The 27,201-nt window shown below is 57.8% G+C and overlaps 3 protein-coding genes across 11 annotated transcripts in view; all 3 read right to left on the bottom strand.

Annotated features, from left to right (window-relative positions):
- The window catches only part of PFKFB4 (6-phosphofructo-2-kinase/fructose-2,6-biphosphatase 4), a 33,086-nt gene extending 20,500 nt beyond the window's left edge, over positions 1–12,586 (bottom strand). For 2 of the 5 annotated variants that reach the window (XR_004312178.1, XM_032458567.1), the window contains exons 1-3: positions 8,663–8,832; positions 3,611–3,727; positions 3,367–3,463 (exon numbers count right to left, since the gene is read on the bottom strand). Coding sequence is in view for 4 of the 5 variants with exons in the window: in XM_032458567.1 (XP_032314458.1) it covers positions 3,367–3,463; positions 3,611–3,727; positions 8,663–8,759 (311 nt within the window). In the remaining variant the exon portion in view is untranslated. Of the gene's footprint in view, positions 1–3,366; positions 3,464–3,610; positions 3,728–4,097; positions 5,126–5,847; positions 7,772–8,662; positions 8,833–12,467 lie in introns of those variants that run through there. The other 3 variants (XM_032458568.1, XM_006174158.3, XM_032458569.1) reach the window with 3 other exon arrangements.
- Positions 12,587–13,057: 471 nt separating this feature from the next.
- On the bottom strand, positions 13,058–15,380 carry UCN2 (urocortin 2). The gene has a single exon (XM_032458566.1). It carries the CDS (start codon positions 14,409–14,411, stop codon positions 14,073–14,075), a length of 339 nt encoding a protein of 112 aa, XP_032314457.1. The 5' UTR covers positions 14,412–15,380; the 3' UTR covers positions 13,058–14,072.
- A 111-nt stretch (positions 15,381–15,491) lies between these two features.
- Positions 15,492–27,201, bottom strand: part of COL7A1 (collagen type VII alpha 1 chain) — a 29,971-nt gene continuing 18,261 nt past the window's right edge. Inside the window, exons 71-119 of one of the 5 annotated variants that reach the window (XM_032458560.1) lie at positions 27,153–27,200; positions 26,785–26,820; positions 26,532–26,654; positions 26,252–26,452; positions 26,120–26,155; positions 25,988–26,041; positions 25,735–25,803; positions 25,614–25,658; positions 25,438–25,500; positions 25,245–25,289; positions 24,858–24,893; positions 24,704–24,739; positions 24,519–24,563; positions 24,268–24,300; positions 24,127–24,189; positions 24,004–24,039; positions 23,839–23,919; positions 23,646–23,714; positions 23,467–23,502; positions 23,349–23,390; positions 23,148–23,192; positions 23,023–23,067; positions 22,701–22,736; positions 22,558–22,617; positions 22,309–22,416; positions 22,063–22,134; positions 21,900–21,935; positions 21,680–21,739; positions 21,514–21,558; positions 21,246–21,281; positions 21,099–21,134; positions 20,963–21,019; positions 20,744–20,815; positions 20,137–20,208; positions 19,857–19,892; positions 19,469–19,549; positions 19,179–19,232; positions 19,037–19,090; positions 18,900–18,962; positions 18,386–18,448; positions 18,165–18,281; positions 17,903–17,980; positions 17,752–17,805; positions 17,540–17,588; positions 17,016–17,048; positions 16,782–16,868; positions 16,465–16,590; positions 16,179–16,382; positions 15,492–15,879 (exon numbers count right to left, since the gene is read on the bottom strand). In XM_032458560.1, the coding sequence (XP_032314451.1) occupies positions 15,812–15,879; positions 16,179–16,382; positions 16,465–16,590; positions 16,782–16,868; positions 17,016–17,048; positions 17,540–17,588; positions 17,752–17,805; positions 17,903–17,980; positions 18,165–18,281; positions 18,386–18,448; positions 18,900–18,962; positions 19,037–19,090; positions 19,179–19,232; positions 19,469–19,549; positions 19,857–19,892; positions 20,137–20,208; positions 20,744–20,815; positions 20,963–21,019; positions 21,099–21,134; positions 21,246–21,281; positions 21,514–21,558; positions 21,680–21,739; positions 21,900–21,935; positions 22,063–22,134; positions 22,309–22,416; positions 22,558–22,617; positions 22,701–22,736; positions 23,023–23,067; positions 23,148–23,192; positions 23,349–23,390; positions 23,467–23,502; positions 23,646–23,714; positions 23,839–23,919; positions 24,004–24,039; positions 24,127–24,189; positions 24,268–24,300; positions 24,519–24,563; positions 24,704–24,739; positions 24,858–24,893; positions 25,245–25,289; positions 25,438–25,500; positions 25,614–25,658; positions 25,735–25,803; positions 25,988–26,041; positions 26,120–26,155; positions 26,252–26,452; positions 26,532–26,654; positions 26,785–26,820; positions 27,153–27,200 (3,144 nt within the window). In that variant the 3' untranslated portion in view covers positions 15,492–15,811. Of the gene's footprint in view, positions 15,880–16,178; positions 16,383–16,464; positions 16,591–16,781; positions 16,869–17,015; positions 17,049–17,539; positions 17,589–17,751; positions 17,806–17,902; positions 17,981–18,164; positions 18,282–18,385; positions 18,449–18,899; positions 18,963–19,036; positions 19,091–19,178; positions 19,233–19,468; positions 19,550–19,856; positions 19,893–20,136; positions 20,209–20,743; positions 20,816–20,962; positions 21,020–21,098; positions 21,135–21,245; positions 21,282–21,513; positions 21,559–21,679; positions 21,740–21,899; positions 21,936–22,062; positions 22,135–22,308; positions 22,417–22,557; positions 22,618–22,700; positions 22,737–23,022; positions 23,068–23,147; positions 23,193–23,348; positions 23,391–23,466; positions 23,503–23,645; positions 23,715–23,838; positions 23,920–24,003; positions 24,040–24,126; positions 24,190–24,267; positions 24,301–24,518; positions 24,564–24,703; positions 24,740–24,857; positions 24,894–25,244; positions 25,290–25,437; positions 25,501–25,613; positions 25,659–25,734; positions 25,804–25,987; positions 26,042–26,119; positions 26,156–26,251; positions 26,453–26,531; positions 26,655–26,784; positions 26,821–27,152; position 27,201 lie in introns of those variants that run through there. The other 4 variants (XM_032458564.1, XM_032458563.1, XM_032458565.1 and 1 more) reach the window with 4 other exon arrangements.

Raw genomic sequence — 27,201 nt, 5'->3', positions numbered from 1 at the left:
TCAAGTATGTTCCTGAGCTCTGGGAGCTGGAACAGTCATCTGCTCTAGCAAATTACTGAACCTGAAGATGGGGTTGTGGGAACCCCCAATTTATAGCCAGTCAGTCAGAAGTCCTTGGTGGCCCCCCAGGGACTTGTGCCTGGTGTGTGATGTCGGGGCAGTCCTGAGGGACTAAGCCTCAACCCGTGGGAACCGACGCTAACTCCATGTAGACAGGCCAGAATTGAACTGAACTGCTGGACACCAGTTGGTATCGCAGAACAAGTTGGTGACACAGGAAACAGCCCAGTGTCCCCAAGCTCTCCTGTGTAGCATGTGACTGAAAAGGCATAGGTATGATTGAACGTGAGCATACAGGGTATGTCTGTGCATGCACCCATGTGCACGATTATAGGTTTATGTGTGTGTCCAAACACGTGCATAGAGGATATCAACATGTGTGAATGCCCACAGGCACACCTATGGTGTGCGTGCACGCCTTCCCACAGTGCATGACTGTGCATGCATACACAGAGCATGCTTGCTGTGTAATTATACACACACCCACATGTCTTTATAGAGTGAGCACACATGTGTACGTGTCCACACATGTGCCTAGGAGACCCGCAAGTGTGTGTGTATAACGGGTATGATGTGTGTGTGCACCCGCCTTCATGAGTGTGTGACTGCCATGCGAAAAGAGGTAACCTAGCAGGCCTGAAACTCCTGCCTTTGAAAGGCCTGCTGGCAAGGTTGGCCCTTGACTGGCGTCTGGGAACTGAAACAGTTCCCTACACCAGTGAACTTTCCCTAAATAACGAGAGTGGGTCTCTGTGTCTCAACAGTTCACGCAAACAATACGCTTTCTGCCGAACACCTGCTTTCCTTTTGGGATTCTGGAGTTTTGGTACACGCTAGGCACAGGGTGCCTACCTGACCAGCCCCAGTAGGAGCCCTGGGCATGTGTCTCTGAGGAACTTCCCTGGTAGACAACGCTTCACATTGTGTTGTCACAATTCGAGGCTGGAAGAATTAGGTGCATCCTGTGTGACTCCGAGGGGAGAGGATTCTTGGATGCTCGCACCTGGCTTCCTCTGGACTTAACCCCACACACCTTTTCCTTTTGCTGATTTTGCTTTGTATCATTTGGCTGTAAGAACCTTAGCCAGGAGTACGACCACGTGCTGAGTCCTGTGAGACATCCTAGCAAATCAGCGCCGCCATGCTTGAGTGCATTATGAGGTATGCAAGGGTGTGTATTCGCCCTTGTGTGTGACGTGACTGTGCGTGCGTGAGTCTGAGTATTTATACGTGCAGGTGCCCACACGCGTGGATTCTCCCATGTATAGCGTGGCTGTGTACACATGGGGCTGATGTGCGGTTGGAGATGGCACACATGAGTATGAATGGGCCTGGTGGTGAATGTGTACCCATGACCTGCGTGTGCACATGTGGCATGCATGCCCTCTTCTAGACCTCCCACCATGCCCAGCGTCGGACAGACCGCCACACTGTGTAGTTCTAGGAACCTCAACAATGTGTAAGTACCTGGATCTCTGGGAAATGCAGGCATCTTCCCAGGTTTCCCACTTTTAAAAAGTCTGACCTTTCTGTTTTGCCAATTATCTCTGGGACATTTCAGGCTGGTTAATGGGAAATGGTCCCACGGCCCAGTGGCCAGACTTGAGCTTTGGATACACGAGGGAGAGTCTGAGGGTGTGGCTACAAGAGAGGCACGTGTGAACCTGCCCCCAGCTTCTACTGCTGGGGCCGCTGTTCCAGCTGGGTGATCTTGGACAAGCTCCCTAACTTCTCTGAGCCTGGGTTTCCCCATGTGAATTAATCCCCATGTTCCTGCCTTCGATGGGCAGTCGGAGCAGAATGACTGGCGGGCTCTGGCAATGCTAGCTCCCTCATTCTCCCCACAAACACTCCAGATTCAGACAAGCCCGGCTGCAAACTCCGAGTGATCCCAGACAAAATCATCACTTTCTGACCTCAGTCTCAGCATTTGGGGTAGTGAGGCACCACCACACACTGCAGAGATCACCCCACTGCAGAGATCAGATCAGCTAATGAATGTCCACAACTTGAGGCTGTTGCAGAATTTGCATCTGATATAACGTTTGACCTACTAATTGGGTAATACTAGAATAATGGGCAGAACAGTTTTAGTGTATATGTGCTTAGGTTTAAGTCTGGGCTCTGTGAAGTAATCTGGTATTCTGTGTGAAACCTCTGAGCCTCAGTTTCTTCATCTGTAAAGTGGGAGGGTAGCAATAGGCACCACACACCCAGCACACTGTAAGAGTTCAAGTATCAGTCCCTCCCTTTTGTCTGGATCGATCTCTCACCAGAGAGTCCACCCTGGAGTTTTACTCATAATTAGGCCCCAGAGACAGAATGTCAGGCTTTCCCTCCCTTCTGGTGCAGCAGCTGGCCCAGCCCCATGGACCCAAGAGCAAAGGTGCTGAAGGGCCAAGCCCCACGGTGGGGGAGCTCCTGCCCCCTGGTGGCCAGAGAGGGAGCAGGCTGACCTCAGCGATAGACAGGTGGTTTCCGGCCTGGGGCTGTGCTGGGTTTGGGGAGGTCCCTAGAGCTGAGCCAACCTCAGCTCAGTGCCCTCACACAACGGCTGGGCCCAGAGCAAGGGAAGGAAGCTGACTCTTCAGGTGACACCTGCCAAGAAGAGCACCGTATAGCTCACCACACGACAGCTGGAGCTCAGTTTCTCTGTAGAAAGCATTCAGTTCAAGTCTGAATGGAGAGGGAAGGAAGGGCGGTACTATATGCAAATTTCCATCTCACGAATAACAGCGAAAGTGTGAACTAGTCACCCGGCAACACTGAGGCCACTTCAAGGCAAAGCCGGGCCTACCCTACAAGGTCAATAACATGCCAAGCCTTCTCCAGATACACAGGAAGAGACTTATCCTGGGCCTGATCCTTCAGAAGATGTCAAGAGGTGGTCCCAGTCCCACTCTGCCCCACCCCTGAGGCCTGTGTATCTCTGCACTACCTCGGGCTCCCCTCCCTATCAGAGGCCATCCCCACAGAGGGCCTGGGGTAAGCAAGTGTGGCCTCTATGCGGCAGACCTGCCCTGACTAAGCCTCTTCCCTCTCCCTGAAGCTCCATCCCCGCCTCCCACAGGTATCATTATCAAGGGCTCATTAACACCAGGACGGGGGTGGGGGGGGTGAGCCACCAAGAGGCCACACACCCTCTCCCCTTGTCACCAAAACCATCATATCTCCACCCCCACCATATCCTGAGAGGTCAAGAGACCAGCCCCGTCAGGGGAGGCCAAGGCCAGGGCTCAGGAGCAGCCAGCACTGGGGCTCCAGGGCCTTCCCTGCAGACACACATACATATACACATACACTCACTTCCTGATTTTCAGGCCCTCTTCATTGTCTGGAAGGAAAAACTCAAACGACTTGTACGTCTTGACCATGTTCCGGCGATACTGGCCAACGTTGAATTCTGGGGGAAAGGAGAGGCTCAGCTTCACACAAGGGCTTCCCTCCCTAACCCCTGACATTGACCCATGCCCTGCTGCAGTCCAGTCTTCTCACTCCTCCCCCACCCCACCCCTCAAAGCCCCCTTGGAAAGCCAGGGCCCCGCTTCACCTCGCGTGGGCACACCAATCCAGTTCAGGTAGCGAGTCAGCTTCTTGGAGATATAGGTCTTGCCCCTGGCAGGCAGCCCCACCATGACAATGAGCGTCGGGCAGTTGGTCATGCAAACTGAAAGGCAAGGAGCACAATGTCCCATGAGGCTGGGACTCCTGCCAGACGGCTCCTCCCTCTCTGCCCAGGGTTCCTCAGCCTCAGGGCACAGGACCAGTATCAGATGTGCCTTCCTAAGGTCCTGGCATCAGAGAGCCCCCTGAGCACCCCCAGACCATGGTCCCAAGCCACTGCTGGCATGCCCCGCTCCCCGGGCCCATCTAAGTTCCGGCACGCACAGCAGGAACTTGCCAGCCCTTATCCTGATGTGCACCACCGGATACAAAGCTGGAGCTGCCACGCCCCTGACTAAACACTGCTGGGGAGTTCCCCTGGCATGCAGGACAGAGCCCAAACCCAGCAACCCAGCAGGGGATTCAATGCCCACCTGTCATTCAGGAGTCCACGTCCCCATCCCAAGAGTCTTTTAGTATTCCCGCCAGCACGGTACCACCACTTATACTCCCTGAGGTGAATTTCTCTTCATCTACGAGGCCAGGCTTGAAAGCTCAAAGAGTCCTTCCTCCAAGGCACCTCCATGCCTACCTGGTGAGCCCTCTCCCTCAACATAGTCATCTCACCAATGAGACTGCTCTCCACACTGACCACTTGGAGGGAAAGCAGCCCTGCAGTGTCTGGGTCATTCAGGATCCTGGGGTCCAGCCCAGAGTGGGTACCCAAAAATTATGGGCGGGGATGGGGAGGGAGGCATCTCAAAACCCACCAGGGTGAGGGCCTCGAGGGGCTGGGATCAGAGACCCAGGCCAGTGCCCACAGAGCAGTCTCTCTGAGAGCCACCCACAGGCATCCCATGTTCCAAAAAGAGAAGTTGCTGAGACTGGAGGTGGAGACGAGTCTGGACCCTGCTCCCCACCATAGATACCAAGGCAGCAGAATTGCCAGCCTCACGTGATCCAGCTCAGCTTTCAGTGCAGTCTCACCTCAGAAGCCCCAGGAAGTTTCCTTTCATCAGGTCCTGGGCCAGGTGAAACCACAGCACAGACAGGTGGACAGATATGGGACCTGCCCCTGTTCCTCCTTGGCCCACATGGCTGTGCAAGCACCTTCACCTGGCAGCCCTCCTCAGACAGACAGCCAGGCACCCCCTTCAGTTTGTCTCCTTTGCTGGAGCTGGAGCACAGGGGCCCCAGGGGCAGCCCTGCCTGGGGGTCAGAGTCAGACATGCCTGGGTTCCCATCTCACCTCTGACAAAGGCAACTCTGAGCCTCAGTGGCCTCACCTATAAAATGGCATGATAATCCCTCAGTGAGGTCTAGCACTATCTTCACATAAAAGCTGGACCATTTCCAGGAAGCTGTGCCCTCTGCCAGGCCTTAGCAGCCTACCTGGCTAAGGACACAGATGCATCTCAGGACTGCCCTGGGGACTTGGGGCGCAGAGGCACCTGTCGGTCCCCAGGCAAGCCCTGAAGAGAAGTAAAGGGCCTTCCTTGCCAGTAAGGAGCTCCATTGCTCCTGTGCATGACCTTAAGGCAAATGTGACCCAAACTGTGAGCTCCAGGGGAGGGAAGAGGGGATCCCGCAGACACAGGCTGACAATGAGCAAGAGGGAGGAAACTTGCAGGAACACCTCAACATTGGCTAAGGTGACAGAAAAACAAGTTAGGCAAGGCCCTGCATCCAGTGATTCTGGGCCTGGGTTTGCACAATTCCTGGCTGGCTGGCCAGGACTCTCTAACAACCAGAGGGCAGTAGGGCAGTGCATCAGCCACTAACTGTGGGGGAAACCTGCACCCACCCTGCTCCCTCTCATGAGGCCACCCCTCCTTTATGCTCCCTGAAGCACTTTCCCACAACTTGCACCCCCTTTTCACATCTTCTATCTTCCCAGAGATGCTCCTCACCTCCTCCCATGGCATCTGCTGACAGCATCCCCCACCCCCACCCCTTGCACAGCCACAGAAGGCAGTCAGGGCAGCAAATCAGGGCTGGGTGCAAAACAAGAGCAATAAATTCCCTATCACCTCTGTTCCTTGAGATAAGATCCTAAGGAAATGACCCAAAAGAAAAATCAAAGTTCAAGTGCATTCACAACAGCCCTGCTTACAACAGCAAAACATCGGGAAAGTCCCAGCAATGGAGAAACTGCAAACAGAGGCCCACTGGGAGGGAACATACTTGAACTGAGGGCGCGTGGGCCAGGCGAGCTGGGGCGTGAAGCTGGAGCTGCAGCTCTGGGTCCTCAGGACCTCGACATTGAGCAAGAAGACAGCGGAACACACAGTTTAGAATACGGGACACGTGCGGAAGGAAATCTGAAGACATGTCAACTCAGCTCCTCTTGCTAGTTCCTGTAAATTTCCTGCAAATTTGCTTGAGGCCACAGGAGCCCAAGGTGTCAAGAGGTGTGAGATAAACCTGGTGCTGGACAGAGACTACTTTCTAGCGGAGCCTCCATAGGGGCAGCCACAAGTCCCTGGAGTGGGTTCCAGAACTGAGTCCCGACCTGCACCAGCTCTGACTTCCTTGGGCCGGGCTGGGGAAGGGAGAGCTCTTTAAAATAAGGCAACCTGGCATCACTGTCCTATTCAGCGGGGACAGAAAGTTATCCCTCCTACTGTCCTGTGCACACACCAGTCCTTACCCAGGAAGTCTTCCCACTTCTGGCTAAGAAAAGTTATCACACACTGTCCTTCCTGCCATGTTCCCAGAGTCCCCTCTCCACCCGCTACTCCTGCACCCAGAGCTCCTCCAGGTCAATGACCAGGAAGGTAAGAGCTTCCTTCACCGGCCCTCAGGTGAAGCTCTGACTTTTATCAAAAGGAGGAAGAATTGCTAATGGACAGTGGGGGTGGAGGAGACAGGCGACAAAACCTCAAAGATAAGCCACCACACAGCACAGACTAGCAGCGGGCCCCACATCTTCTTCTCTATAAAAATCGGTGAGCAAGTCAACATCTACCCACTCCCACCCTCAGGTCACCAGCTGTCCCTGTGGTCCTCGTTAGATGCCCAGCATGCAGAGGGGAAAATGCTGCATGAATGCAACTTCAGGACCTGAGGTGCTGGTTCTATGTTCACTCACTGCTTACTCCTCCCTGCTATGAACACCCTATAGGGCCCTAGCCTGGGGTTTAAACCCCTACACCTTCTGCAGGTCTCATCTTTAGCCTCTTGTTACCTCCTCCTCCAGGAAGCCCTCCTGTGCCGGGCCAGCCAACAGTCCAACCCCCTGCAACACCCTGAGACAGTGCCTGGCACAAGTCCCTCTGCTCAGGCCAGAGCCTTACTTTAGCCACATACTTGGAGCTTGGAGAAACACAGGTCCTTCCCCAGGGCCAGAGAGACCTGGGCAAATCCTCGCCTCACTGGGCCTCAGATCCTTTGTCACCTGTAATGGGGGTTGGCTCGGACCTTCTGATGCTTCAATCCCTGACTTTGAGGTATGGAGATCCAAAGAAAGACTGGTGATGAGGAAGTTACAAAATTACTTGCTACCACTTATCAAGCACTTATCAAGAGGCTCACAGCAGCTTCAGGGAGCAAGGATGATGACTGTCTCAGTCCCACAGGTAAGGAACCTGCGGTCTAGGGGGTCAGCTCTTTGCCCAAGGTCACCCAACTGAGCCACGATGCAGCTTGAGTGTTCCTGCCTCCAAAGTCCATGTTCTCGCTCCTTCCCCTTGATGTAACAACAGCAGCAGCCCCCTAGTTAGGACAACAGTCTGAACACAGGCTGGCTAGAAGCACAAGAGAAGGGGCCTGGGCCTCCACACCTCCAGAAGAGTCTGGAAGAAGGGCTGGCAAGGGTGTGGCCCAAAGTCCCTTAGGACTGAGTATTGACTGGAAAGCCATGGCCCCAGGGCTAAAAGCAGGATCAGTTTCAGCATCCCACAAGACCTGCATCATGGTCAGAGCCATGACCCACCAAAATGTCTGGTCAAAGCCACAGCCACCCTTACCAGGACCCACAGCGTCTTAAGAGATACACACACTCCTCTCCAAGGACACAGAAATCATGGTCAAAGCCAAGGCCCCCAAGCTAGCCTCAAAGCAAGACAAGAACCATGCATTTCACTCCTCTCACGCCCAAGCAGAAGTCAGAGGGGCACGGAGACCCCAGCACATAACACAATCTCCTGACTGCCATTTCCAAATCTGTACCAGCAGTTGGACTAAATGTTCTCTGAGGACCTTACCAATTTACAAATTCATGACAATGTTGCAGTTACTCCTAAAATAAATCTTTGTTTTTCTTGGTAGTAAAAAAGTTGCAGACTCACTTAAGGACAAGCAGAAAGTCCATAAGGTGGATTAAACACCTAGGACCCCAGGAAAGGTGAGCGCTGTAACAGTTCTAGGAGTTTCAACCTATCTCCTAGATGTTTCCACCCTCCAATTTTACCTTACCCACAACCCCACACGGATGCTCACACACCCAGGGACACAAAGACAGGCCTATATAACACAGTGTACTCACTGTCTCTATCCTGAACACATCTACACTTCCCTGAAATTCCTCCCAAAACTCGATTTCAGGCCCAGAGATGGGCCTTCCTCCCACCCTTGGGCCTTTGAAAGTTCCGAGCTCAGAGAAGCAAACCGATTCTCCTAGGGCCAACACAGCTCAGACCGGGGTCTGCCCACCTGGACCACTCTGTCTGGCCAGCAGTGAGGGTAGGACCGAGACTCCAAGCCCTCGCTTGGCCTGAGGCGGTGGGGATAGAGTGGGGTGTAAAAGGTCCGGCGTCCTCCCCGAGGTGATGGCGGCCAGAGTAGCCTCCGCCGTGCTGAGACGGCGCCACACACCTGTCCCCGCTTCCTGCTCTGCTACACCTGTCGCAGGTCCCCTACCTGTTCCTGCTCCCTACCTATCAGTCACAGCAGCCTCACCTGTCGCCAGTTCCCGACCTGTTCCCGACTCCCTCTCCATACGAGACCACTACCCATCCCCATGCACCGCCCTCCCCCTTGCCCGCGGACCCCGCCTCACCACCGCGCTGGCAGGCATGCAGAACGGGCCGCCCATTGCTGTACGGCATCCAGATCTTCTTCAGGGGGTTCTGAGTCAGTTCTCGTGGGGACGCCATCCTAGGGCTGGGATGAGTCGGACTGCGCCGCTTCCAAACCAGCAGCCCGGCCACCTCGGGCCACTCGAAGCCCCGCCCCAGCCCCGCCCCCAGCCCCGCCCCTCCTGTAGCCGCGGGGACGCGGATCCAACTCCCCGCAGGCTCCGCCCCAGAACGAGTCGGCTCCACCCCAACTGAAGAGGGCCTGGCCTCCCACCACGCATGCCCAACTTCCACATGAGCCCATTTTGGACCAAGTGGGCCCGCCCTTCATGCCAGGATGGAGGACGCGCATGCCCAGCTCCCCAAAGGTTCCAGGCTTGGAGAATGCAGGCCCCGCCCTGGATGCCGGAGCCCAGTACACCTAACTCGACCCCGCTGATTTGCATGGGACTTGTCCTGGGCGCCGCAGCCTTGCCTCTTGCCCCCAGGACACCCGGGGTTCCACTCGTCGCTCTGCGGGACTTCAGGACCCCCGGCAGGAGGGGTTTGCATGACTTGGGGCAGGCCTGCGTGACCCGCAGAGCTTGGTTGGTCAGGACCAGCCTGGAAGACCCGGGCAACTCTGATCACTGGCCTGGGTTTTCAATTGCGCCGCGCCCCGCCGGCCTTACGTCCCCGACCCTCTCGTCCGTTCCGAATCCTGGGACTCCACCCTGCCCACAGGAGCTACCTGCTCAACCACGCCGAAAAGGCTCCTTTATCTCCTGGACAGGGACACAAGAAAAATCTCAAAATTGATCGTGTTTCTCTCTGCCTTAGCTGCTGGGGAGCTGGGGCTAAACCCCAGCCCACCTGGAGCACGTGAATGGGACCTGGTAACCAAGCTCTCTGGGGACTCACTGAGCCCTAGCTGTATCTTACTCCTTCCAGGACTTATTTTTACCAATTAAATTTTAAATTGTAAGTTCATTTTTTTCCCTCTAATAAGCCTCTATCTCTTCATTAGGAAATTGGAATACGCACTGTCATCAACCTTACCAAGATTCTGGTGTGGATGAAACATGTCAATGTCTGAGAAATCCATTCTAAAGCACATTCATGTTATCATTTATTACGTTACTTATCTCCCTCCGGTCTCTAAAAATGCAGTAGGGGCCAGGGAGAGATCCAGAAATTCAGGAACCCCTGGCTCATTCTCTCATGTCCTCCTTCATCTGTCTCAGCCCAGTCTCTCCAAGCTGTACACTTTCTGCCCCAGGCCTCGCCCAACACTGCTCGGGCCTGGGTCACACTGCCCTCTAGCGACATCCTCCACCACATCCCCTGGCAGGATCACTGCATCCTCAAGTTCTCTCTGCCTACAGTGTGCCCAGCCTGGACCCAGGTGCTGAGGCACAGAGAAAAGGCTCCACCCAGTGCACCATGGAGGCAGCACCCTCTCCCTCTGCCCTCCTTACCACACTCCTGCCTTTGGTCAGTCCTCCGAGTCACAGCCCAGCCCTTCAGTGCCTGGTAAGGACCCCTAAGATGACAGATATGACTGATATAGATGTCTTGCCTACTTCACAGGAAGTAAAGGCTAAGGAGGTCCCCATGCTGGACGCCCACACAGATCTTCCCTGGAACCAGCTCTGGCCACCTACCCTGGGGAATGCCCTGCCTCAGACAGAGTCGATCACTTCCTCCTTCTTCATCCTCCTTCTTCAGCATCCACCCTCCACTTCACTCTGCCTCATGCCCAGCAGCTGGCACACCCATGGGCAGCTCCTGATGGGCAGGATGCCCCGAGTGACCTCTCGCCCACTTCCTACTTCTCCAAAGCCAGTCATTCTGTTCCTGACAGAGTCAGCCCTCCTGTCTGTCTCCTGGCCACTGCCAAGGCCATCCTGGGGTCACCCTGGCTTCAGTGACCTTGTCACCACACACCTACACACCCTGGCCAACCCTTAGCAACTCATGGCAAGACTATCTCCTCTAATACCACAGACACCCCACCCCGCACCTTCTCAGGCCCACTATCCTCCACCCCAGCCCTCTTAGAATTTTAGTCAAAGGCTGGGGGCAGCAAGCAGCCAGAGCAGGGGAGGAGGCCAGGGCCATGTCTAGGAAGCCATCCCCAAGTCCAGCAGTCTGAGTCTGGCTTTCCAGGAAAGGCAGTGGCTCTGCACCTCCCACTCTTGCCCGAACACTCTGACCCTGGGCTGACCCAGACGTACTCTCCCAAGTTCCTATATCCAGTGTAGGAGCTTGTAGCCCCTCCCCAAGGCCAGGGTCTACATCTTCTCTAAGGATATATATTCCCCACCACCCCTCCCATGGCCCCATTTCTCAGGAGGAAACTGAGGAAGGGGAGAAGGGCCCAGCATCACAGAACTGCCAGCCCATGGTGCAGGATGGACTCAGCTCAATTCCCAGCCCTTTAAAACCTCACCTCCCAAACCCTGTGCTATAACCACACATCCCTCCCTCACACCTGCGGTCTTGCACGTTCCCTCCATGGAAATGCTCTCCTGGCTTTCTGCCCCCCAGCCTCAATAGACATCCAGTAAAATAACTGGCCTCATGGCTTTTCCCCTTGGAGCCGTCCCAGAGTGAGCCAGCTCTCCTGGGGTAGGAGGTGTGCTGCGATGTCAGTGCATACTTGTGTGCAAAACCTGTCCTGCTCAGCCTCTCCCCACCATGAACCTGCCTGGCCTGGCTCTGGAGGGCTCCTGTGGTACCCTCCACACTGACCACTGAATCTCCTCCCAGTGTCCCAGGATACAAACTGTGGGGTGGCCGGAGTCTTCAATCCTCAGTTCTTAATGCTCAAACTCTTCTCAGTCCCCAAACCACCTTTTGCAGCATAAAGGCCCAGGGACCTCCGTGCACACCGCCCAGACCCACACACCAGTGCATGAAAGCATGGTGTGTACACAGCCACGCGTGCACACACGATAACAATTTCTGCACCCAGACCAGCGCAGAGACAGGCCAGCTGTGGTGAGGCCTGCTGCTCTCTGCTGCCTCCCTTTCCGTTTATTTCCCTCCTCCTCTCCCCTCTGCTGCCACTGAGAGGTTGGGGAGTTCCCAGGAGTTCCAGCTTCCTCTGGCCATTTCTAGCCAAGGATCAGCCCAGGTCTTCCTGGGTCCAGAGCTCCCACAGGGTGTGAGGTTCCAACGTGGGGGTAGGTAGGGAGCCATGTGACCCAGCAGCCTGTTAACCTGGGTCAGCACTTGCTGATTCCAGCTGGCACAGGGCACACAGTAGGTGCTCAAAGTGACAGGACCAGCCAGGGAGTACAGTAAGGATTCAGAGAAGTTCCAGACTGAGCCAGAGCACACAGTAGGTGCTTAGAATATCTCAGGACCAGCGCAAGGCACACAGTAGGTGCCCTAGACACACTGGTGTAAGGGCTAAAGTCACATCATATGAAAAACTTCCCAAACGAGCCTCTGGACTTCCCCAAACTGGTATGACCCCTGAGGGGGGACCTGGACAATCATGACCCCTTGGAGGCCAGCAAAGGGCAGAGCAGGAGGCCCCTGGGCAGCTCCAGCTGGCTGTCCCTCCCCCAGGGCTGGAGGAAGAAGCTATTTATAGTTCCCCCCCTTGGCCCAGCTCCCTCTCCCCTGCAAGGCAGCAGTGTTCCTCCTTCTCCATGCCACTGACAGACTGATGCCCCTTCAGGGCACCCCTATTCCTAGAGAGATCCCCAATACTTTCACACCCCTCCTAGCACCACCCCCACTTCACCCAGGTCTTCTCCCAGTCCCCCCACCCTCTCCACCCTGCCCTGTGCCTACCCGGCCTGCTGCTCTTTGACCCAGGGTCCGTCAGGGAACGGCCTCCTTCCGTGCCTTGGTTCATCCTGCAATCAGACTGGCCTGGGCCGCCACCCCCTGCAGCTTGGATTCGGGCAACCCCGCCCTCCAGGCTTCGAAGAGCACAGCCTGCCTGGTGGCCCCGCCTCTCCAGCCCCGCCTTGGGCCCGCCCCCCCCCCCAAGGCTGCTCACAACTCTGAGATCACCGTCTGTGCCCCCGGCCCTGGGCAGCCACACTTCCGACAGTACTGCCTCTCTCTGCAGCCAGAGCCCACTGTCTGCCCTCGTCTCCAGCTGGAGTTGTCTGCACTACCCAGAGTACCTGCCCCATCTGCAGGAAAGCCTGTCCACACTCTCCATAAGGTCTGTCTCATCTCCAGCCCAGCAATGGAGTTGGGGTTGTGAGATTAGGCAAAACCTACTCCTTTCAACCGAGGGACAGGTCAGTGAAATTTGGGAGGGGTGGAGTGGGTAAAGGGGCAGCGTAGCCAGCTAGCTGTGACTCAGCCCTCGTGTGTCACTGCCTGGATGCACACGACAGTGATTTTTGCCTATCCCATTCTCCAGTCACTACATTTATTGAGTGTTTATTGCATGCCAGAACCTTCATGTTTGTTAACTCAATACTCACAAGAAGCTTGGCATCACTCTGCTTCACAGAGGAGGAAACTGAGGCTTGGAAAGGTGAGTACATTTGCTCAGGACAGTTCAATGAGGGAGGGGCAGTTGGGCCGGTGCCCCAGCAGCCTGACCCCCTCTGCCCCGAGGTCTGTGTGTTGAAGGGCGGAACCCGGGTAATGCAGGGGTGTGGGGAAGACAGTGCCCAGCTGTGTGCTGAGCGTGCTTCGTGCAGGTTTAGGGGACAAGCCCCTGTTCCTCCCAGCCCCCTCACATGCCCTCACCTTGCTCAACACACATTCACAGTTGTCAGATACACAAAGACGCAGACACACATGTAGGCACGCCCTGCCCACCCCCACAAGACAAGGTTGCCACAGCCACAGACCGCCCACGTATGACCATCCATCCTTGCCTGGAGATGCCCCTGACAGCCCCATCCATCTGGGGTGGATGCCGCCTCATAGGGCACAAAACATGCATGTGACCCTCTGCCAGCACTTCTCTGTGTGGCGACCTGTGGGTGGCAGGCAGATCTATGGATCTGGTCTTGGGTGGGCTGGTCTCCAATGCAATGATGGGCTCTAGTGTTGAGGTTCCTGAAAGTGGCATGACAGTGACCACATGTGATGGTGTCCAGATGCTCTGACTGTGGGACCCAGGCATGACAGGACTCCACATGGTAGTGACCTTCCATGGTAGTGTCCAAGCTGCCCAGATAGACTGTAAGTCTGTGGGGCTCCTAGGAGTGCCTAGGCTCCACTTGGCGACCCGACATGGTAATGTCCAGGCTGTCCAGACCCACTGTCACTGAGGCAATCCGATGTGATGTGACACCACACGGCAGTGACCCCAGGTGGCGGAGTCCAGAGGCACTGGGCCCAGACGTAGTACTGCCCAGCTCCGCCACTGCCCTCTGGGTCTCCCCATCCAGGGTGGCTCCGTCACTGTGACTCCCTCCCTCAGGCTCAGCGGCGGCCAATGTGGGCCAGGATGCGGGCGTTGGCAGCAGCTTGCTCCCGCGCAGCCCTGGCCTGGGCCTGCTCCAGTAAAATCTGCAGGAGGCCAAGGGGTACGTCCAGCGATAGGGTGATGTGGGGACCAGGGCGGGGGCCAGGGCTGGGGTGGCCCCAAGCAGCAGAGAGGCCTGTGGTGCTGGCTGAGGGGCTCTCCGAGGTCACAGGGCAGGGAGTAGCCTGGGGAAAGTTCTCAGGGAGGAGCTGGAAGGCTGGGATAGGGGTTGCTGGGACAGGCAGGGTCCTGCCCAACGTCAGGACCATCAGCACCAGCAGAGCCCAGCTGGTCATCGTGTGGTCAGGCTGCGAGGAGAAAACAGGCTCAGGGCAGGGGCTCTGGTCAGCCAAGGCCCATGGACAGAGACAGAGGAGGAAAGGAGAGAGACTGAGAGACTGAGAGGGTGAGATGAGAGCGGCCAGGTCCAAGACAGACAGAGATAGAGATAAGATGAAGGGACAAGAAGAGAGCCAGAGGGAGACAGAAAATCAAGACAGAGCCAGACAGAGAAGGGGTCAGAGAGACAGAAAGAGTGAGAGAGATAAAGAGACACAGAAACCCCAGGACAGAGAGCCACAGACACATCTAGATGCAGATGTATTTTAGAGAGAAAGATGGGGGAGGAGAAAGAGGAAGAACAAGAACCAGAAGAACAGGAAGAAGAAAGGGAAGGAGGAGAAGAGGGAGAAGGGGAGAGAGATGGGGATGAATGAGAGGGAGGCGGAGCCAAAGAGAGGGAGACTGGGAGAAAAAGACAGAAACCACCCCAGAGACATAGTGCTGGAAACAAGGAAGCAAAGGGAAAGAAACACAGAGCGACAGAAGGAGACTGCGGTCTGAGAAAGCCTGTAGCAGATCCAGGACAAAGAAAGGCAGGAATGGGGGGGGGGGGTCCCTGAGGTGGAGAAACAGCCAGAGACCCCAGGGTACCCCCAGCTCCAGAGGCCTCCACTGACCCAAACCCCAGATCCACTTAGCCCCAAAGGTCCTGCCCTCTCCCAGATTCCAGTCCTACCAGTAGCAGCCTCCTCTGGGGTCTGCTGGGACCGCTGTGGCTGCCTGGGGCTGGTCTGCCCCTCTGCCCCCTTCAGGGCCCATTTATCTCCCTCAGTCCCTGGGCTGAGAGCTGGGGCCTGTCTCCTGGCATGAGGCAGCCCATCACCTATGACTCATACCCTCCTGGGGGTCAGTGAGGACATATCCTCAGCCCCTACACTGTCTACTTCTTTTGGGGACAAGTTAGGGACTGAGAGTCACAGGAGAGTGACCAGGGCTGGACAGAGGGACTCTGGACCCACACAGGATAGTACCAACCTCCCAGGGAAAACCTGCCCTCCTGACACCCCCACCTCCCCAAACAGTCACAATAGGGGCCTTTTAAAACAGCAGCTTTAATGCCCCCCCCCCCCCAGAATCAGCACCATGTCATCACAGGCTTGGGTCAAAGGGTGGGTAAGACGCAGTCACATCCACTCACTGCCCACAGCCACCCCCACACTGAGTCATCTGCCAGGGAGGCAGGAGCCACAATGGGGGTTTGTCCACAGGGGGGAAGGCTAGACCCACGGAACAAATCACTGAAATAACGGACACGCTCATGCACGCTCACGTGCACACAGGCCTCTAGCACCAAGGGGAGGGACAGCAGGGTCCAGCTGAGACACCACCTCTCCAGGGGATGCTGAACTTCAGCTCATTTTCTGGCCTCAGCTCCGGGCAGCACCTGGCGGGCCGGTTGGGAGTTGTCTTCAGCCGTCTGACCTTACCCAACACGTAGGCACAGAGAAGCATGGGGCAGAGGATGGATGGGGAGCTGGGAGCGTAATGGGAGTGGGGGCTGTGCCCTCAGAGAGGGGTCCTGCCTCAGCTCTTTCAGGGAGGGAGCCCCGAGGGGGTCCATGCTGGGAACTCTACAGCTGAGGTTCTCTAGTCAGCTCTTTCCTCTGGGGGTCTGTCTCAGGCCCCCCAGTCTGAAGGCTTCTGACCCAGGACCTGCCCCCGGACGTGATCTGGGTGGGTTCAGTGCCCAGGCCCCTAATGGGGTTGGGGGGAGCCTCTACCTGTTCCCTGGCTCTGGGCCATCCGGGGCGGGCAGCGGCGCTCACAGGCCTCACGGGTCCCAAAACGGTTGGCATTCCCTCCGCAGCCACCATAGACAAAGGGGTGACAGGCCTCCATGCCACCTGGCATAGCCCGATGGTACCAGCGCAGGGTGTAGGCAGTACAGGAGCCCTCGTCCAGTGGAAGAGAGCAGGGGTCTGGGGCTAATGGGGGTCAAAGAGTTCAGCAGGGATGGGCTCTGCCTGCCCCTCCCCCAATCCCTATGGGCCCAGTCCCCTTTCTCACCATCACCATCCCATGGAGCCTCAGGGTCCTGGTATTCCTCCACGGAATACTCAGAGTATTCATACTCATCGTCCTCGGGGGGCAGCCGGCCTGCACGCACCGTGGGGTGTGCTGTGAGCGGGGCCACTGTGGGGCCAGGTTCGTGCTGCCCAACCTTGGCCCTTGGGGCGGAGCGGGCAGCACGGGTCTCCCACGTGTGTGCGCAAGAGTGTTCCCTGCATTTGGGCCCCACGCGTGTGGCACAGGCCCTGCCCCCATGAGCAGCCCTGTGTATGTCTGCGCGCTCCCCACGCACTCACGGCTCCAGCCGTCCTCACCTTCCTCCTCGGCATGAGAGACACGGAGCACAGGCACAGCATGGAGCTGGGGGCCAGCAGTGTCTGCAGCATAACTTGGGAGGGGTCCTGGAGCCAGGAGCAGGGGCACAGGGCCCTGGGGTCAGCTTGGTGGCCACCCCAGCCAAGCCCCAGCTGAGAGGACCCAGGTGATGGGCACCGCAGGGCCGGGGTGAGGAAAGTTTCGAGAGCAGAAAAGACCAGAAAACTACTCACGTGATCCAGATGCGATAAACTGGCCCTGGCAGGCTGGAGGGGGCAGAGAGGGGCAGGGAGAGAGACAATGGCAGAGAGCAGGAGACAGAGATGGAGAGGGAGAGAGACAGGGAGAGACCCGGTCAGGGGCCAGCAGGCACAGAGACAGAGTGAAAGCAGCACAGACAGAGATGGAGGGAGACAGAGCTTCACTCTCCGATGACTCTCAGGGCCATCAGCGCCCCCACCTCACCCCTGCTCCATGTCAGGCCCCGAGAAACAGCTCTGCTCACACCTCCACCCCCTCTACACACATGGCCAAACTGGGCATCCAGAACACTACCTGTCCATCCACCTCTGCCTGTGTCTCCTGTCACCATGTCTGTCCTGAGGCACCTGTGTCCTTCTGTGTATCCATCCATCTCCACCCACCTCCTTGACTGCTTGCCCCCCCGGAAGTTCTGGGAATGCTGCCTCCCCTGTCTAGGGGCGCTGGGATGAAGTGGGGATGGGACCCAAGAGACTCCGGGCTGGGCCCCACTTACCGCAGTGCTGACTCATCTCCTGACGCACAAGGCCCCGAATGTCATCCTCCTAGGAGATCAAGACCACAAGGGTCACGAAGAATCCATGGATCACAGAAAGACAAAGGGTACATGATGCAGGGATCACGGAAGGACAGTGCTGAGTCAGAGGCCCAGGGGTGAGGGTATTGGGTACAGGAGGCAGGGCCCCAGCCCCGCAGCCCCACACTCACTGTCAATGCAGCTTCTCCCTTCTCACCACGGGGGCCCGGGGGTCCTGGCCGCCCCTGTGTGCAATGGATGGGACCAGGCTGTGACCTCTGATCTCAGGGACACCACTGGTCACCCCAACCTTTGACTTCAAACCCAGGAATCCCCACTCACCTGCTCCCCTCTCTCTCCAGGGGTGCCAGGGGCCCCAGGGGCACCCACCACACTCTCTCCAGGGGGACCTCGCTCACCCTGTCAGACACAAGGACTGAGTGAGCAGGGTCAGAGGCAGTGGAGATCAGAAGTAGGACAAGTTGGGATCATAGGTTCAGAGGTTGGAACAAGGATATTGGGGGGTGGGTTGCAGAGTCAGAGGTCAGGGAGGTTGGAAGCGTCATGGAGGTTCAGGGGTCAGGAATCAGTCAGGACCCCTCACCTTCTGGCCCTGAAGTCCTTCAGGGCCTTTGGGACCAACACTGCCAGGTGGCCCAGGGGGACCACTGGAGCCATCATTGCCTCTGGGACCTGGGAAGCCTCCAATTCCTGGGGGTCCCTGGGGAGAAATAGGTCAGGGTCAGGGATCAGAGCTTCCAAAGATGACCTCAGTTCCAAAGAGTACAATCCCCTTAGTTTACCATGACCTTGGCCTCAACTTACCCGCTCCCCTTTCTCACCCTGGTCACCCTTGGGTCCTGGCTGCCCATCAAAGCCTCGATCACCCTAGAAACAAAGAAGCATGAGAGACCCTCTGCCCTGGCCTCCCTCAGCTGAACCCCCATGAGCCCTCAGGCCCAATGCTCACAACCTCAAGCACCTGAGCCTGAGACCCTCAATCTGCCATGATCCCCATGACCCCGACCCCTGTGACATCCCTTGCTCTGCCTCCACCTACTTCCTTCACACTGACACACCAGCCTCCTCCACTGACTCTACCCACTGTAACCCCTGAGCCCTGAGGCACCTGTCCCCACTTGCTCTACCTCTCATCCCCTAATCCTAAATCTCCACTGTGATCCCAATCCACCCTAAAACCTCAAGACCAGCCCCACTCCACCCCTCAATGTCCCAACTTACCACAACCTTCCTTGACCTAAAACCTCCACAACCTTACCGTGCCCTTCCCTACCCAGTCCCAACCCCCCACAATGTCCACTGTTGAGAGACGCCATACCTTGGGACCGATCAGGCCCTCCTTCCCAGGGGCCCCTGACTGGCCCGGGACACCTGGCTCCCCCTGGAGAAGAGAAGACATTAGCCAGGCCCTGGCTCACCCATTCTCTCCTCACTCTGGGGGTGCCCCACACTCACCATGTCTCCTTTGCGTCCTGCCAGCCCCGGGCGACCCAGGGGACCTGCTTCTCCCTGTTGGCATCAGGTGGAAGGGTCCACATTAGGCCCCAGGCCCCATAGCCCCCTGCATCTCCGCCCACACCCCCCATCACCCCTGTACCTTATCTCCCTTCTCTCCATCCAGACCACAGGCTCCCTTAATCCCCCGTTCACCCTGAGGGACAAAAGAAGTGAAAAAGTGACTTCCAGATAACTTACCCTATAACCCGTTGACCCTGAAACCACTCTCCAAACTGGCCTTAGATCCTCCAGCCTCTGACCTAACACCTCACATACAACAGTGGATACTCCCAACATCTGACCCCAGATAACTGACCTGTGACCCCATATACCTCACCCTCCAACATTAGGCCCTCCTGACCAAGGGTAAAAAACCAGTCCCTTTCTCACCTTGAGGCCCCGGGGACCCATAAAGCCAACATCTCCTTTGTCTCCTCGGACACCAGGGGCTCCATCCTTTCCTGGGGATCCCTGGGGCGAAAGGGGTCAGTGTGAGGTCAGGGGAGGTCAGTGAGGGATCAAAGGGCATTACTCTGGATGTAATGGACAGAGAACACCACGGGGGTGAGAGTTACCACTGGGGACCAGAGCCAATGGAAGGGCAGGGTTTTCTATGCGGACAAGGGTCACTGTGAGCAGGGTCGCCACATGGGAGGAACCATCATAGAGGCCCCTGGGCAATGTGAGGCTACTGATTCCCTATAAGGTCAAAGGCTACCACATGAGGATGGGGGCTTTGTGGGGACTAGGGGTCACTGTAGGAGCAGGGGTGTCTTACCGGGTCACCAGGGATCCCAGCAGCACCAGGCTCTCCCTGTGGGAAACACAGATAGTGGAGGATGGCCCTTCAATGTGGCTGTCCCCTAAGCCGGCCTGTCTGCTGCATGTGTAGCCACTCAGTGACTTGCAGCCAGGGCCCAGGGTGCACACAGACCCCATGTGAACACACAAGTGGCCAATGGCAAGGGAGGCTGGGAACCATCCAATGCTCAGAGGACACCCCTGGGACAGGTGTGTGTGACATATGGCTCTGAGTCTGCACCTGGGGCAGGACTTGCCTTGGGTCCCGTGAGTCCACGTGCTCCCAGCAACCCGGCTGAGCCCTTGTCACCAGGCTCTCCCTTGGCGCCCTGTGGGAGTGATCGGAAGAGGGTACACAATCAGCACCAGGCCAGGCTGGAGGCTTGGAGCGTGCCTGGAACCTACCAGCTGGGGCAAAGCTTACCAGTGCCGCTCTCCGACTGCCCCCAGCAGCCCCTTCCCTTCCTGCCCAGGCCTCAGCAGGCTGGAGCTGGGCACTGGAGCCCATGGAGGTGTTTATTTCTCACCCCAGGACCCCCAGATTCCTGCTAGTCTCTCTTTACTCCTGGCTCCCAAACCTATCTGGAGTACCCCTGACAACCAAGGAGCCCCTTCCTGTTGGCACAGGGCCTCTCCTAGAGCCCCAGTCCACAGACTCCCCTTTTGACCTCACACTGAGGCCCCGAGCCCTCCATAGAGCCCCCATCCTCTCAGCCACTCCACAAAACCCCCTCCCCTCTGACCCCCAGAAAGCCCCCCTCTCCCATCCTCCCCTCCTGTCCTCACAGACCCTCCAGAGAGCCCCACAGCCTGCAGGACCCCCCTCCTGACCCCGTATACAATACCCCATCCTCTTCCTCATACCTTCTCTCCAGGGTCCCCACTGTCTCCCCGAGGTCCTTTGTCACCATCTATGCCCCGAGGTCCTCGTTCACCCTGGGTCAGTGTGGGAAATCAGGGTCAGGGGCTGGAAGCTCCTTACCCTCTGAGGGTTTGAACTCTCAGATCTCCCAGCCTTGTCTCCCCAAAAGCCCCTCCACATCCAAGGGAGACCCCATCTGCCCATGGACCAGGCCCACTCACCATGTCCCCCTTGGCACCCCGTGGCCCTGGAGGCCCCATAATCACAGCTGAGTCACCCTGAGTGGACAGGGGCAGTCAGAGGAGTCAGGAGCACCCTGAGTTCCCTGCACCTGCCCTCCCCTATGCCCACACTCACCTTCTCACCCTTTAGCCCTGGGGGTCCAGCATCACCCTATTAAGTTGAAGAGTGTGAGTTTCACCCAAACACAGAAACCCCAAATCATGATTATAGGATCCATCCCTGCACACACTCATCCCAGGGGCCTCTTCCCCACATCCTTACCTTCTCCCCACGCTCCCCCCGGCTGCCTGGGGGGCCCTGTATGAGAGAAGAAGACAGTGAGCTAAGGGAATTTCGGGGGACTAGCACGGAGACAGCTCAGGGGGCAGGGGAGGACCAATGGGGACAAAGACAAAGGAGAGACAAAGACCAGTGAGCAGACAAGAACCAGAGGGATGCGGAAGGCTGCAGAATGTCCTGAGGGCACAGAGGGCACAGGTAGGGGACTGAGCTGAGTCACACCCACAGCACTTTCCCCACGGGGACCCACCAGGAGTCCTCGTGGTCCCTCCAGGCCAGGGCGGCCATCTTCACCCTGGATAATGACATTAGGTTCAGTGACTCAGAAGTTGGAAATCAGAGGCAAGAGCCTTGATGAAGGGAGCCCTGAGGTGGCTCCCAGCAACGGCCCTGGTGGCAGAGCAGAACATACGCACCCGGACACCTGGCTCCCCACGCTCGCCTCGGGCCCCGGGAAGCCCTGCTCCAGGGTCTCCCTGGAGATCAACAGGACACAGGGGATCAGTGAGGGGAAGCGGTGGGGGACAGAGGGTCATGGGAGGTTGGTGGAGGTTGGAGGTGGGGTGATGGAGGTCAGTGGAGGCTGGAGGGGGTGACAGGGGTACAGGAGACAGCCAATAGCATTGTCCCATCTACCTTGTCTCCTTTGAGTCCAGGGGCGCCAAGTGCTCCCTGTGGGCAGAAAGGTGAGGGTCCTGTGTCCCTCAAAGGCACACACACCCAGCTACACATAAACCCCCACATGGACAGACTCCAACACACAGGAATCAGAGATGGGCATTGGTGCATTTCTACTCACCGCTGACCCTGGTGGTCCAGGTGGCCCTGAGGGGCCTGGGGCTCCCTCTCTCCCTGGGACGCCTGCCAGACCCTACCGGAAAAATGAGATGACAGGCAAAGGGTGACTTAGGAACCTTTCTCCCCTGCTGTTCCCCCAAGACTAGGAGCCCCCAAGGCAGGCCTGGGCCCCCTTCTCCTCCTCACCTGGACCAGAGCCAGAGGTCCTGAAGTCACCAAGTCCCCACATGTGCCCTAGCACCCTTACCCGCTCTCCGCTGGGGCCCGGCTGACCCATTTCTCCTCGAGGGCCTGTCTGACCAGGGAATCCCACAATCCCAGGAGCACCAGGAGGTCCAGGGGGGCCTAAGTCTCCCTGGAACAGAGATAGCAAAGGGAGGAGTGGCCCCAGCAGGACCCTTTCCCAGGCCTAGCCCCAGAATACACTCTTCCTCTCACCTCCAGGGTTACCCCACAAGCTGCTCCCTCTACCACTAGTAATAGGGCATTGACTTACCTTCAGACCTGGAGGACCAACTGGTCCAGGGGGCCCCTGGACTGCAACTCCTGGGTCACCCTTCAAGGGAAAGAGGGATCAGATTAGGCTCAGGGAGTCTCAGGACCATGACCCCCGGCAGGGATGCTTTAGGGCACACATACCTTTTGACCTTTGGGTCCTGGAGCCCCTTTCTGACCCTGAAAAAACAACATAAACAGCACTTGAGAGAGTAGGAACATGAACCCAGAGCTTAGGTGTAGCCCAAAAACATTCCTGGAGAGCCCAGAGGTGACCACAGACTCCTGAGTGCACAGTCAGAGGGAAGCTCAGAGGTGACCACAGACATATGAGACCAAGGACACGAGTGCAGCTATACAGGAATGCAGACAAGAACAGGAACTGAGACAGGCCCAGGAATGGTCCTTCACATCCACGACCACACTCTTCAAGCCAGACTAAGACTCGCCCAGACCCCAGACTCACATCTTCACCAGGGTCTCCAGGCTCTCCCACACGGCCGGCTTCACCCTGCAGAGAAAGGGTGATGAGGCTGTCCGGTCACTCAACTGTAGCCCAGTGCTCAGGCTCTGGGGCCAGGCCCACCTCACCTTCTCGCCCCGAGGCCCTGGCAATCCTCGGTCACCTTTGGCTCCCTGTGGAGACAGAGGTCAGAGGGCAATGTGGGTGTCAGGGTCACAGATGGTGAGACTCAAAGAGGGAGCATGAGGCCCCAGTCAAATGTGGGTTGTATTATGGAAGGTGAGGGTCTCAGGGGTGGGTGAGCTATACTGTGGAGGGTCCACACTCACCGGCTCTCCCACCAGGTCTCCAGCAAGGCCTCCAGGAGCTCCCTGACAAGGGAGAGGGGTCAGTGGGATTCCTCGGCCCCAACTACTTGCCCCTACCCCCGGCCTCCCACACACTCACCTTCTCTCCCTTTGCTCCAGGGGGCCCGACCACAACCTGTGGGGAACACCTGGTGGGTCACCGGGCCTCTCACCCTCTCCGCACCCCGACCCTGCCATCCTGATGGAAGCCCCAAACTAGGCTGGGGGTGTGGGGCTAAGAAGCTGCTGCAGAAGGTGGGGGTCAGGATTAAAAATCACCTGTCCAGGGGTCCCCATGGGTCCAGACTCTCCTTTAGGTCCGACAGGGCCAGGCAGACCTGGGGACCCCTATGACAGAACGGTGGGTGGAACTCAGTGCCTCTCCACCACCCTGTCCTGGCCTTCCTCTTCCTCCAGGCACATGGCTGGGCACAGGGCCCCATCACAGGCCTGCTCCCCCCAGAACACACACCGGCACACCAGGGGCTCCTCTGTCTCCATCTTTTCCACTGACACCGTCACGACCTGGCACTCCCGGCTTCCCTGTCTCCCCCTGAGAGGGGAGAGCTCTGTCAGGGACCTGCCCGCTGACCCTGACCTCTAGAGCCCAGCTCTGACCCCCACCCCCAGGACTCACCACTTGTCCAGGCAAACCTGGTGCCCCTTGAGGACCCTGAAGGAAACAAGTCAGATGTGAGAGGGACATGGAGAGCATGGGACCCAGAGGGAAGGGATATGTTCCTGCAGGGGCCTCACTCACCACAAGGCCTGAAGGACCAGGGGGGCCAGGAAGTCCCACAGGTCCAGTTGGTCCAGGAAGGCCCTGGGGGAAGCAAAAGTTCAGGGCACTGCCAACTCCCCCCCATTCCCCCATGACTACCCCAAGGACTGGGCCACTTACGCGTCCTGGTGGGCCTGTCTCTCCGGGCTCCCCCTGCCAAAAACCCAGAGACTGAATGACCCTACAGACAGACGAGAGGCTCCTCAGGCCCCGTCCAAAGCGGAGCTCACATTGGAAGGGGCACTTTGGTGCATATGCACATTGCAGGGCAATGACGTCCCCAGAGGTAGGCAGGTGTTATCCTGGCGCAGACAGGCTGCTCTAAGCTGCCTCCTCCTTCCAGACACACACCCACACATGTCTGTACTCACCTTTAGGCCAGAAGGTCCCTGGGGTCCTGACGGGCCAGCAAGACCCTAGAAAAAAGTGTCAAGGGCAGGGAACAGGAGTCAGAGTTATCCATGTGGACTCTGGAACTAACTTAAACAAGGCCTGGTTCATCAATGGGGACCAATATCTGTCCCACCCCACCTAGCGGTGCTTCCCCATCACTCACCGGGGCACCAGGCGGTCCAGGGTCTCCGTGGCCACCCTGTGGGAGGGAGGAAGAGCCAGATGAGGGGGAGCCAGTCCCACCCCACTGAGGAAATGTAGGCAGTACTGCCCATTGTAGGGGTTGGGCACTGGGGTAAAGACTCTGGGATACTCACCACTGGGCCAGGGGTTCCCCTTAGACCTTGAGGACCCTGGAAAGAGAAAGGGGCTGCTGAGACTCAGTGGGTTCACTTGGGCCTGTTCCTGTCCTCTGGAAGCCTTTGCTTGGGGCACCCACTTCTGCCACCCCACCTCTCTGGGCTTCCATTTCTGCACTTCCACCTCTCCCAGGCACAAGTCACTCTGTACTGGTGGACCGCTCTGATGAATAACACACACAGGCCTGTGCACACACATCTATCATGCATCTGCACTCACACCCAGCACCCAGGCACCACACCCCCATCACTGGTCACTTGTGATGTGTGCACACAGCAGCCAGCATACAGCAGAGGATGGCTGTTTCCCAGAGCTTGGGCCAGGCTGTTCCTGCCACCACTCACCGGCTTCCCTTCAGGCCCAGCCACACCACGCTCTCCTGGTAGACCCTAGAGAGAACACATTTAAGGCCACACTGTCCTCATTCCCCTATCCCGGCTTCCCCGGGACAGTCCCAGGCAGGGCAAACTCCAGTCCAGGCAACGCAAGTAAGAGCCATGTGCCTGCACATGTGTGGTCCCTGGGGAGAGGACTCACCGGACTGCCGTCCTGACCCCTCTGTCCAGGCTCTCCCCGGTCTCCCTTGATGCCTGGCACACCCTGCAAGCAGAGTATCGTGCCCTGAGCCTCCATCACTGCCACGTGCCCACGTACATGCCATCCCGCCATGCCCCCGCAGAGGAGGGGAAACGTGGTGGGATGGGAGGTCTCACCCTGTCTCCTTTGGGGCCTTGGTCACCTTCACTGCCTGGCTCCCCCTGTGGAGATGACACATCAAGCTGGGCCTTGGCACCCCAGTAGGGGGTGACCCTGAGACTGATCCCACACACTGACCTTAGCACCCTTGAGCCCAGGGGGTCCTTGTTCTCTAGAGAGTCCAGAACCTGCCTCGTCCACGGTCACCTATAAGCAGAAAGTCACAGGGAAGAGATGTGTCTGCCACAGAGACCTGGAGGGGTCATCCCAATTCACAATGTCCCAGAGGGTTATGGAGTCAGAGTCACCACATGGAGTTTCTGCAGTCCAAGCCAATGGTGGTGTCCTGGGGACAGCAGTCAAAGGCCTAGGGCAGGGCTGAGGTGATCACCTTGGGGCCAGGGGGCCCGGGGGGTCCAGGGAGGCCAGGAGGGCCGTCTCTGCCCTGCACAAAAGGAGGAAATGGGTGGCTGTCCCTGCACAGCCCACAGGCAATCCCTCCCTATGAAGGCCCCCAGCTCACCTGTTCTCCACGTTCTCCTTTCTCTCCCCGTTCTCCCTGAAGTGCAAATAACAGGGTGGGGGCTATGCCCATGGGGAGTCCCACTCCTCCTGACCCATATCCCCAGCCACCCCAGGCAGCCCCCAGGCTCACCCTCTCTCCTGGTCTTCCTGCCTCTCCCACACTCCCAGCCCGGCCTGGGAGCCCAGGAATACCAGGCTTCCCAGGCTCCCCGGCAAGGCCAGGAGGTCCAGGGGGACCCCTCTCCCCAAGGGACAGGCCAGGTGGCCCCTGAGGGCCAGGGTCTCCACGATCTCCCTTCGGCCCGCGGTCTCCAGAAAAGCCAATGGGGCCCTGGAGGAGAAGAGTAAATGCTGGTGGTTCGTCAACCACATCCTCCGCAGGACACCCCCGGGAAGCAGCCAACACACACCTCCTTGCCTGGGGGGCCCCGTTCCCCTGGGTCCCCCTTGGGGCCGCGACGCCGTTCAGGCACAGGCAGGAAGCTGCCAGAGCTCTCATCCCAGGTCTCCACAATTTCCCGCAGTGCAGACGTCTGAGTGACAGTGAGGGGTCAGAAGAACACACCCATTACTGCAGCCACCCATGTGCTGGCCTGGTCCTGTGGGCATAATTTGCCCCATGGGGCTCCCATCAGCCCCCCGCTGAGTCCCCAAACAACCTACCTTGATGCCAATATTTTCCAGCAATCGCTCCACATTCTGGGGACACAGACTGGGTGAGGGGCTGCCAGCAAAGAAGGAGACCCAACACTGCCCCCCCAAAACAGCCTCCATGCCCTCTTCCCCAGGCCTCTTGCCCAGAGGACCTTTTAGCCCCCAGTTGAAGGAGCTCAAGTCCACTGGAAGCCCTTCCTTGGCATGTCCCCAGGGCCCAGGTTCCCCTCGGTGTAGGCTGCAGGAATCCCAACAGGGCAGGGGACCAAGCACACAAGGCAGAACCCGTGGGGCCCCATGGCAAGTGGAAGAGGACAGAGGTGGCCCCTATAGGCACACAAATAACAGTCAAGGACCAGGTCCCCAGCTGCACTCACCGGCAGGCTCCCAGGCTCTCCTCTCAGACCACGCTCTCCAGGGAGGCCC

This window comes from Camelus ferus, chromosome 17 (genome assembly GCF_009834535.1).
Source record: "Camelus ferus isolate YT-003-E chromosome 17, BCGSAC_Cfer_1.0, whole genome shotgun sequence".
NCBI classification, from domain to species: Eukaryota; Metazoa; Chordata; class Mammalia; order Artiodactyla; family Camelidae; genus Camelus; species Camelus ferus.
The sequence above is the reverse complement of the archived record's forward strand: the minus strand, read 5'-3'. Positions and strand labels throughout refer to the sequence as shown.

Coding starts and splice junctions, on each gene's coding strand:
- UCN2 (XM_032458566.1), bottom strand. CDS start 14,411: ATGACCAGCTGGGCTCTGCTGGTGCTGATGGTCCTGACGTTGGGCAGG.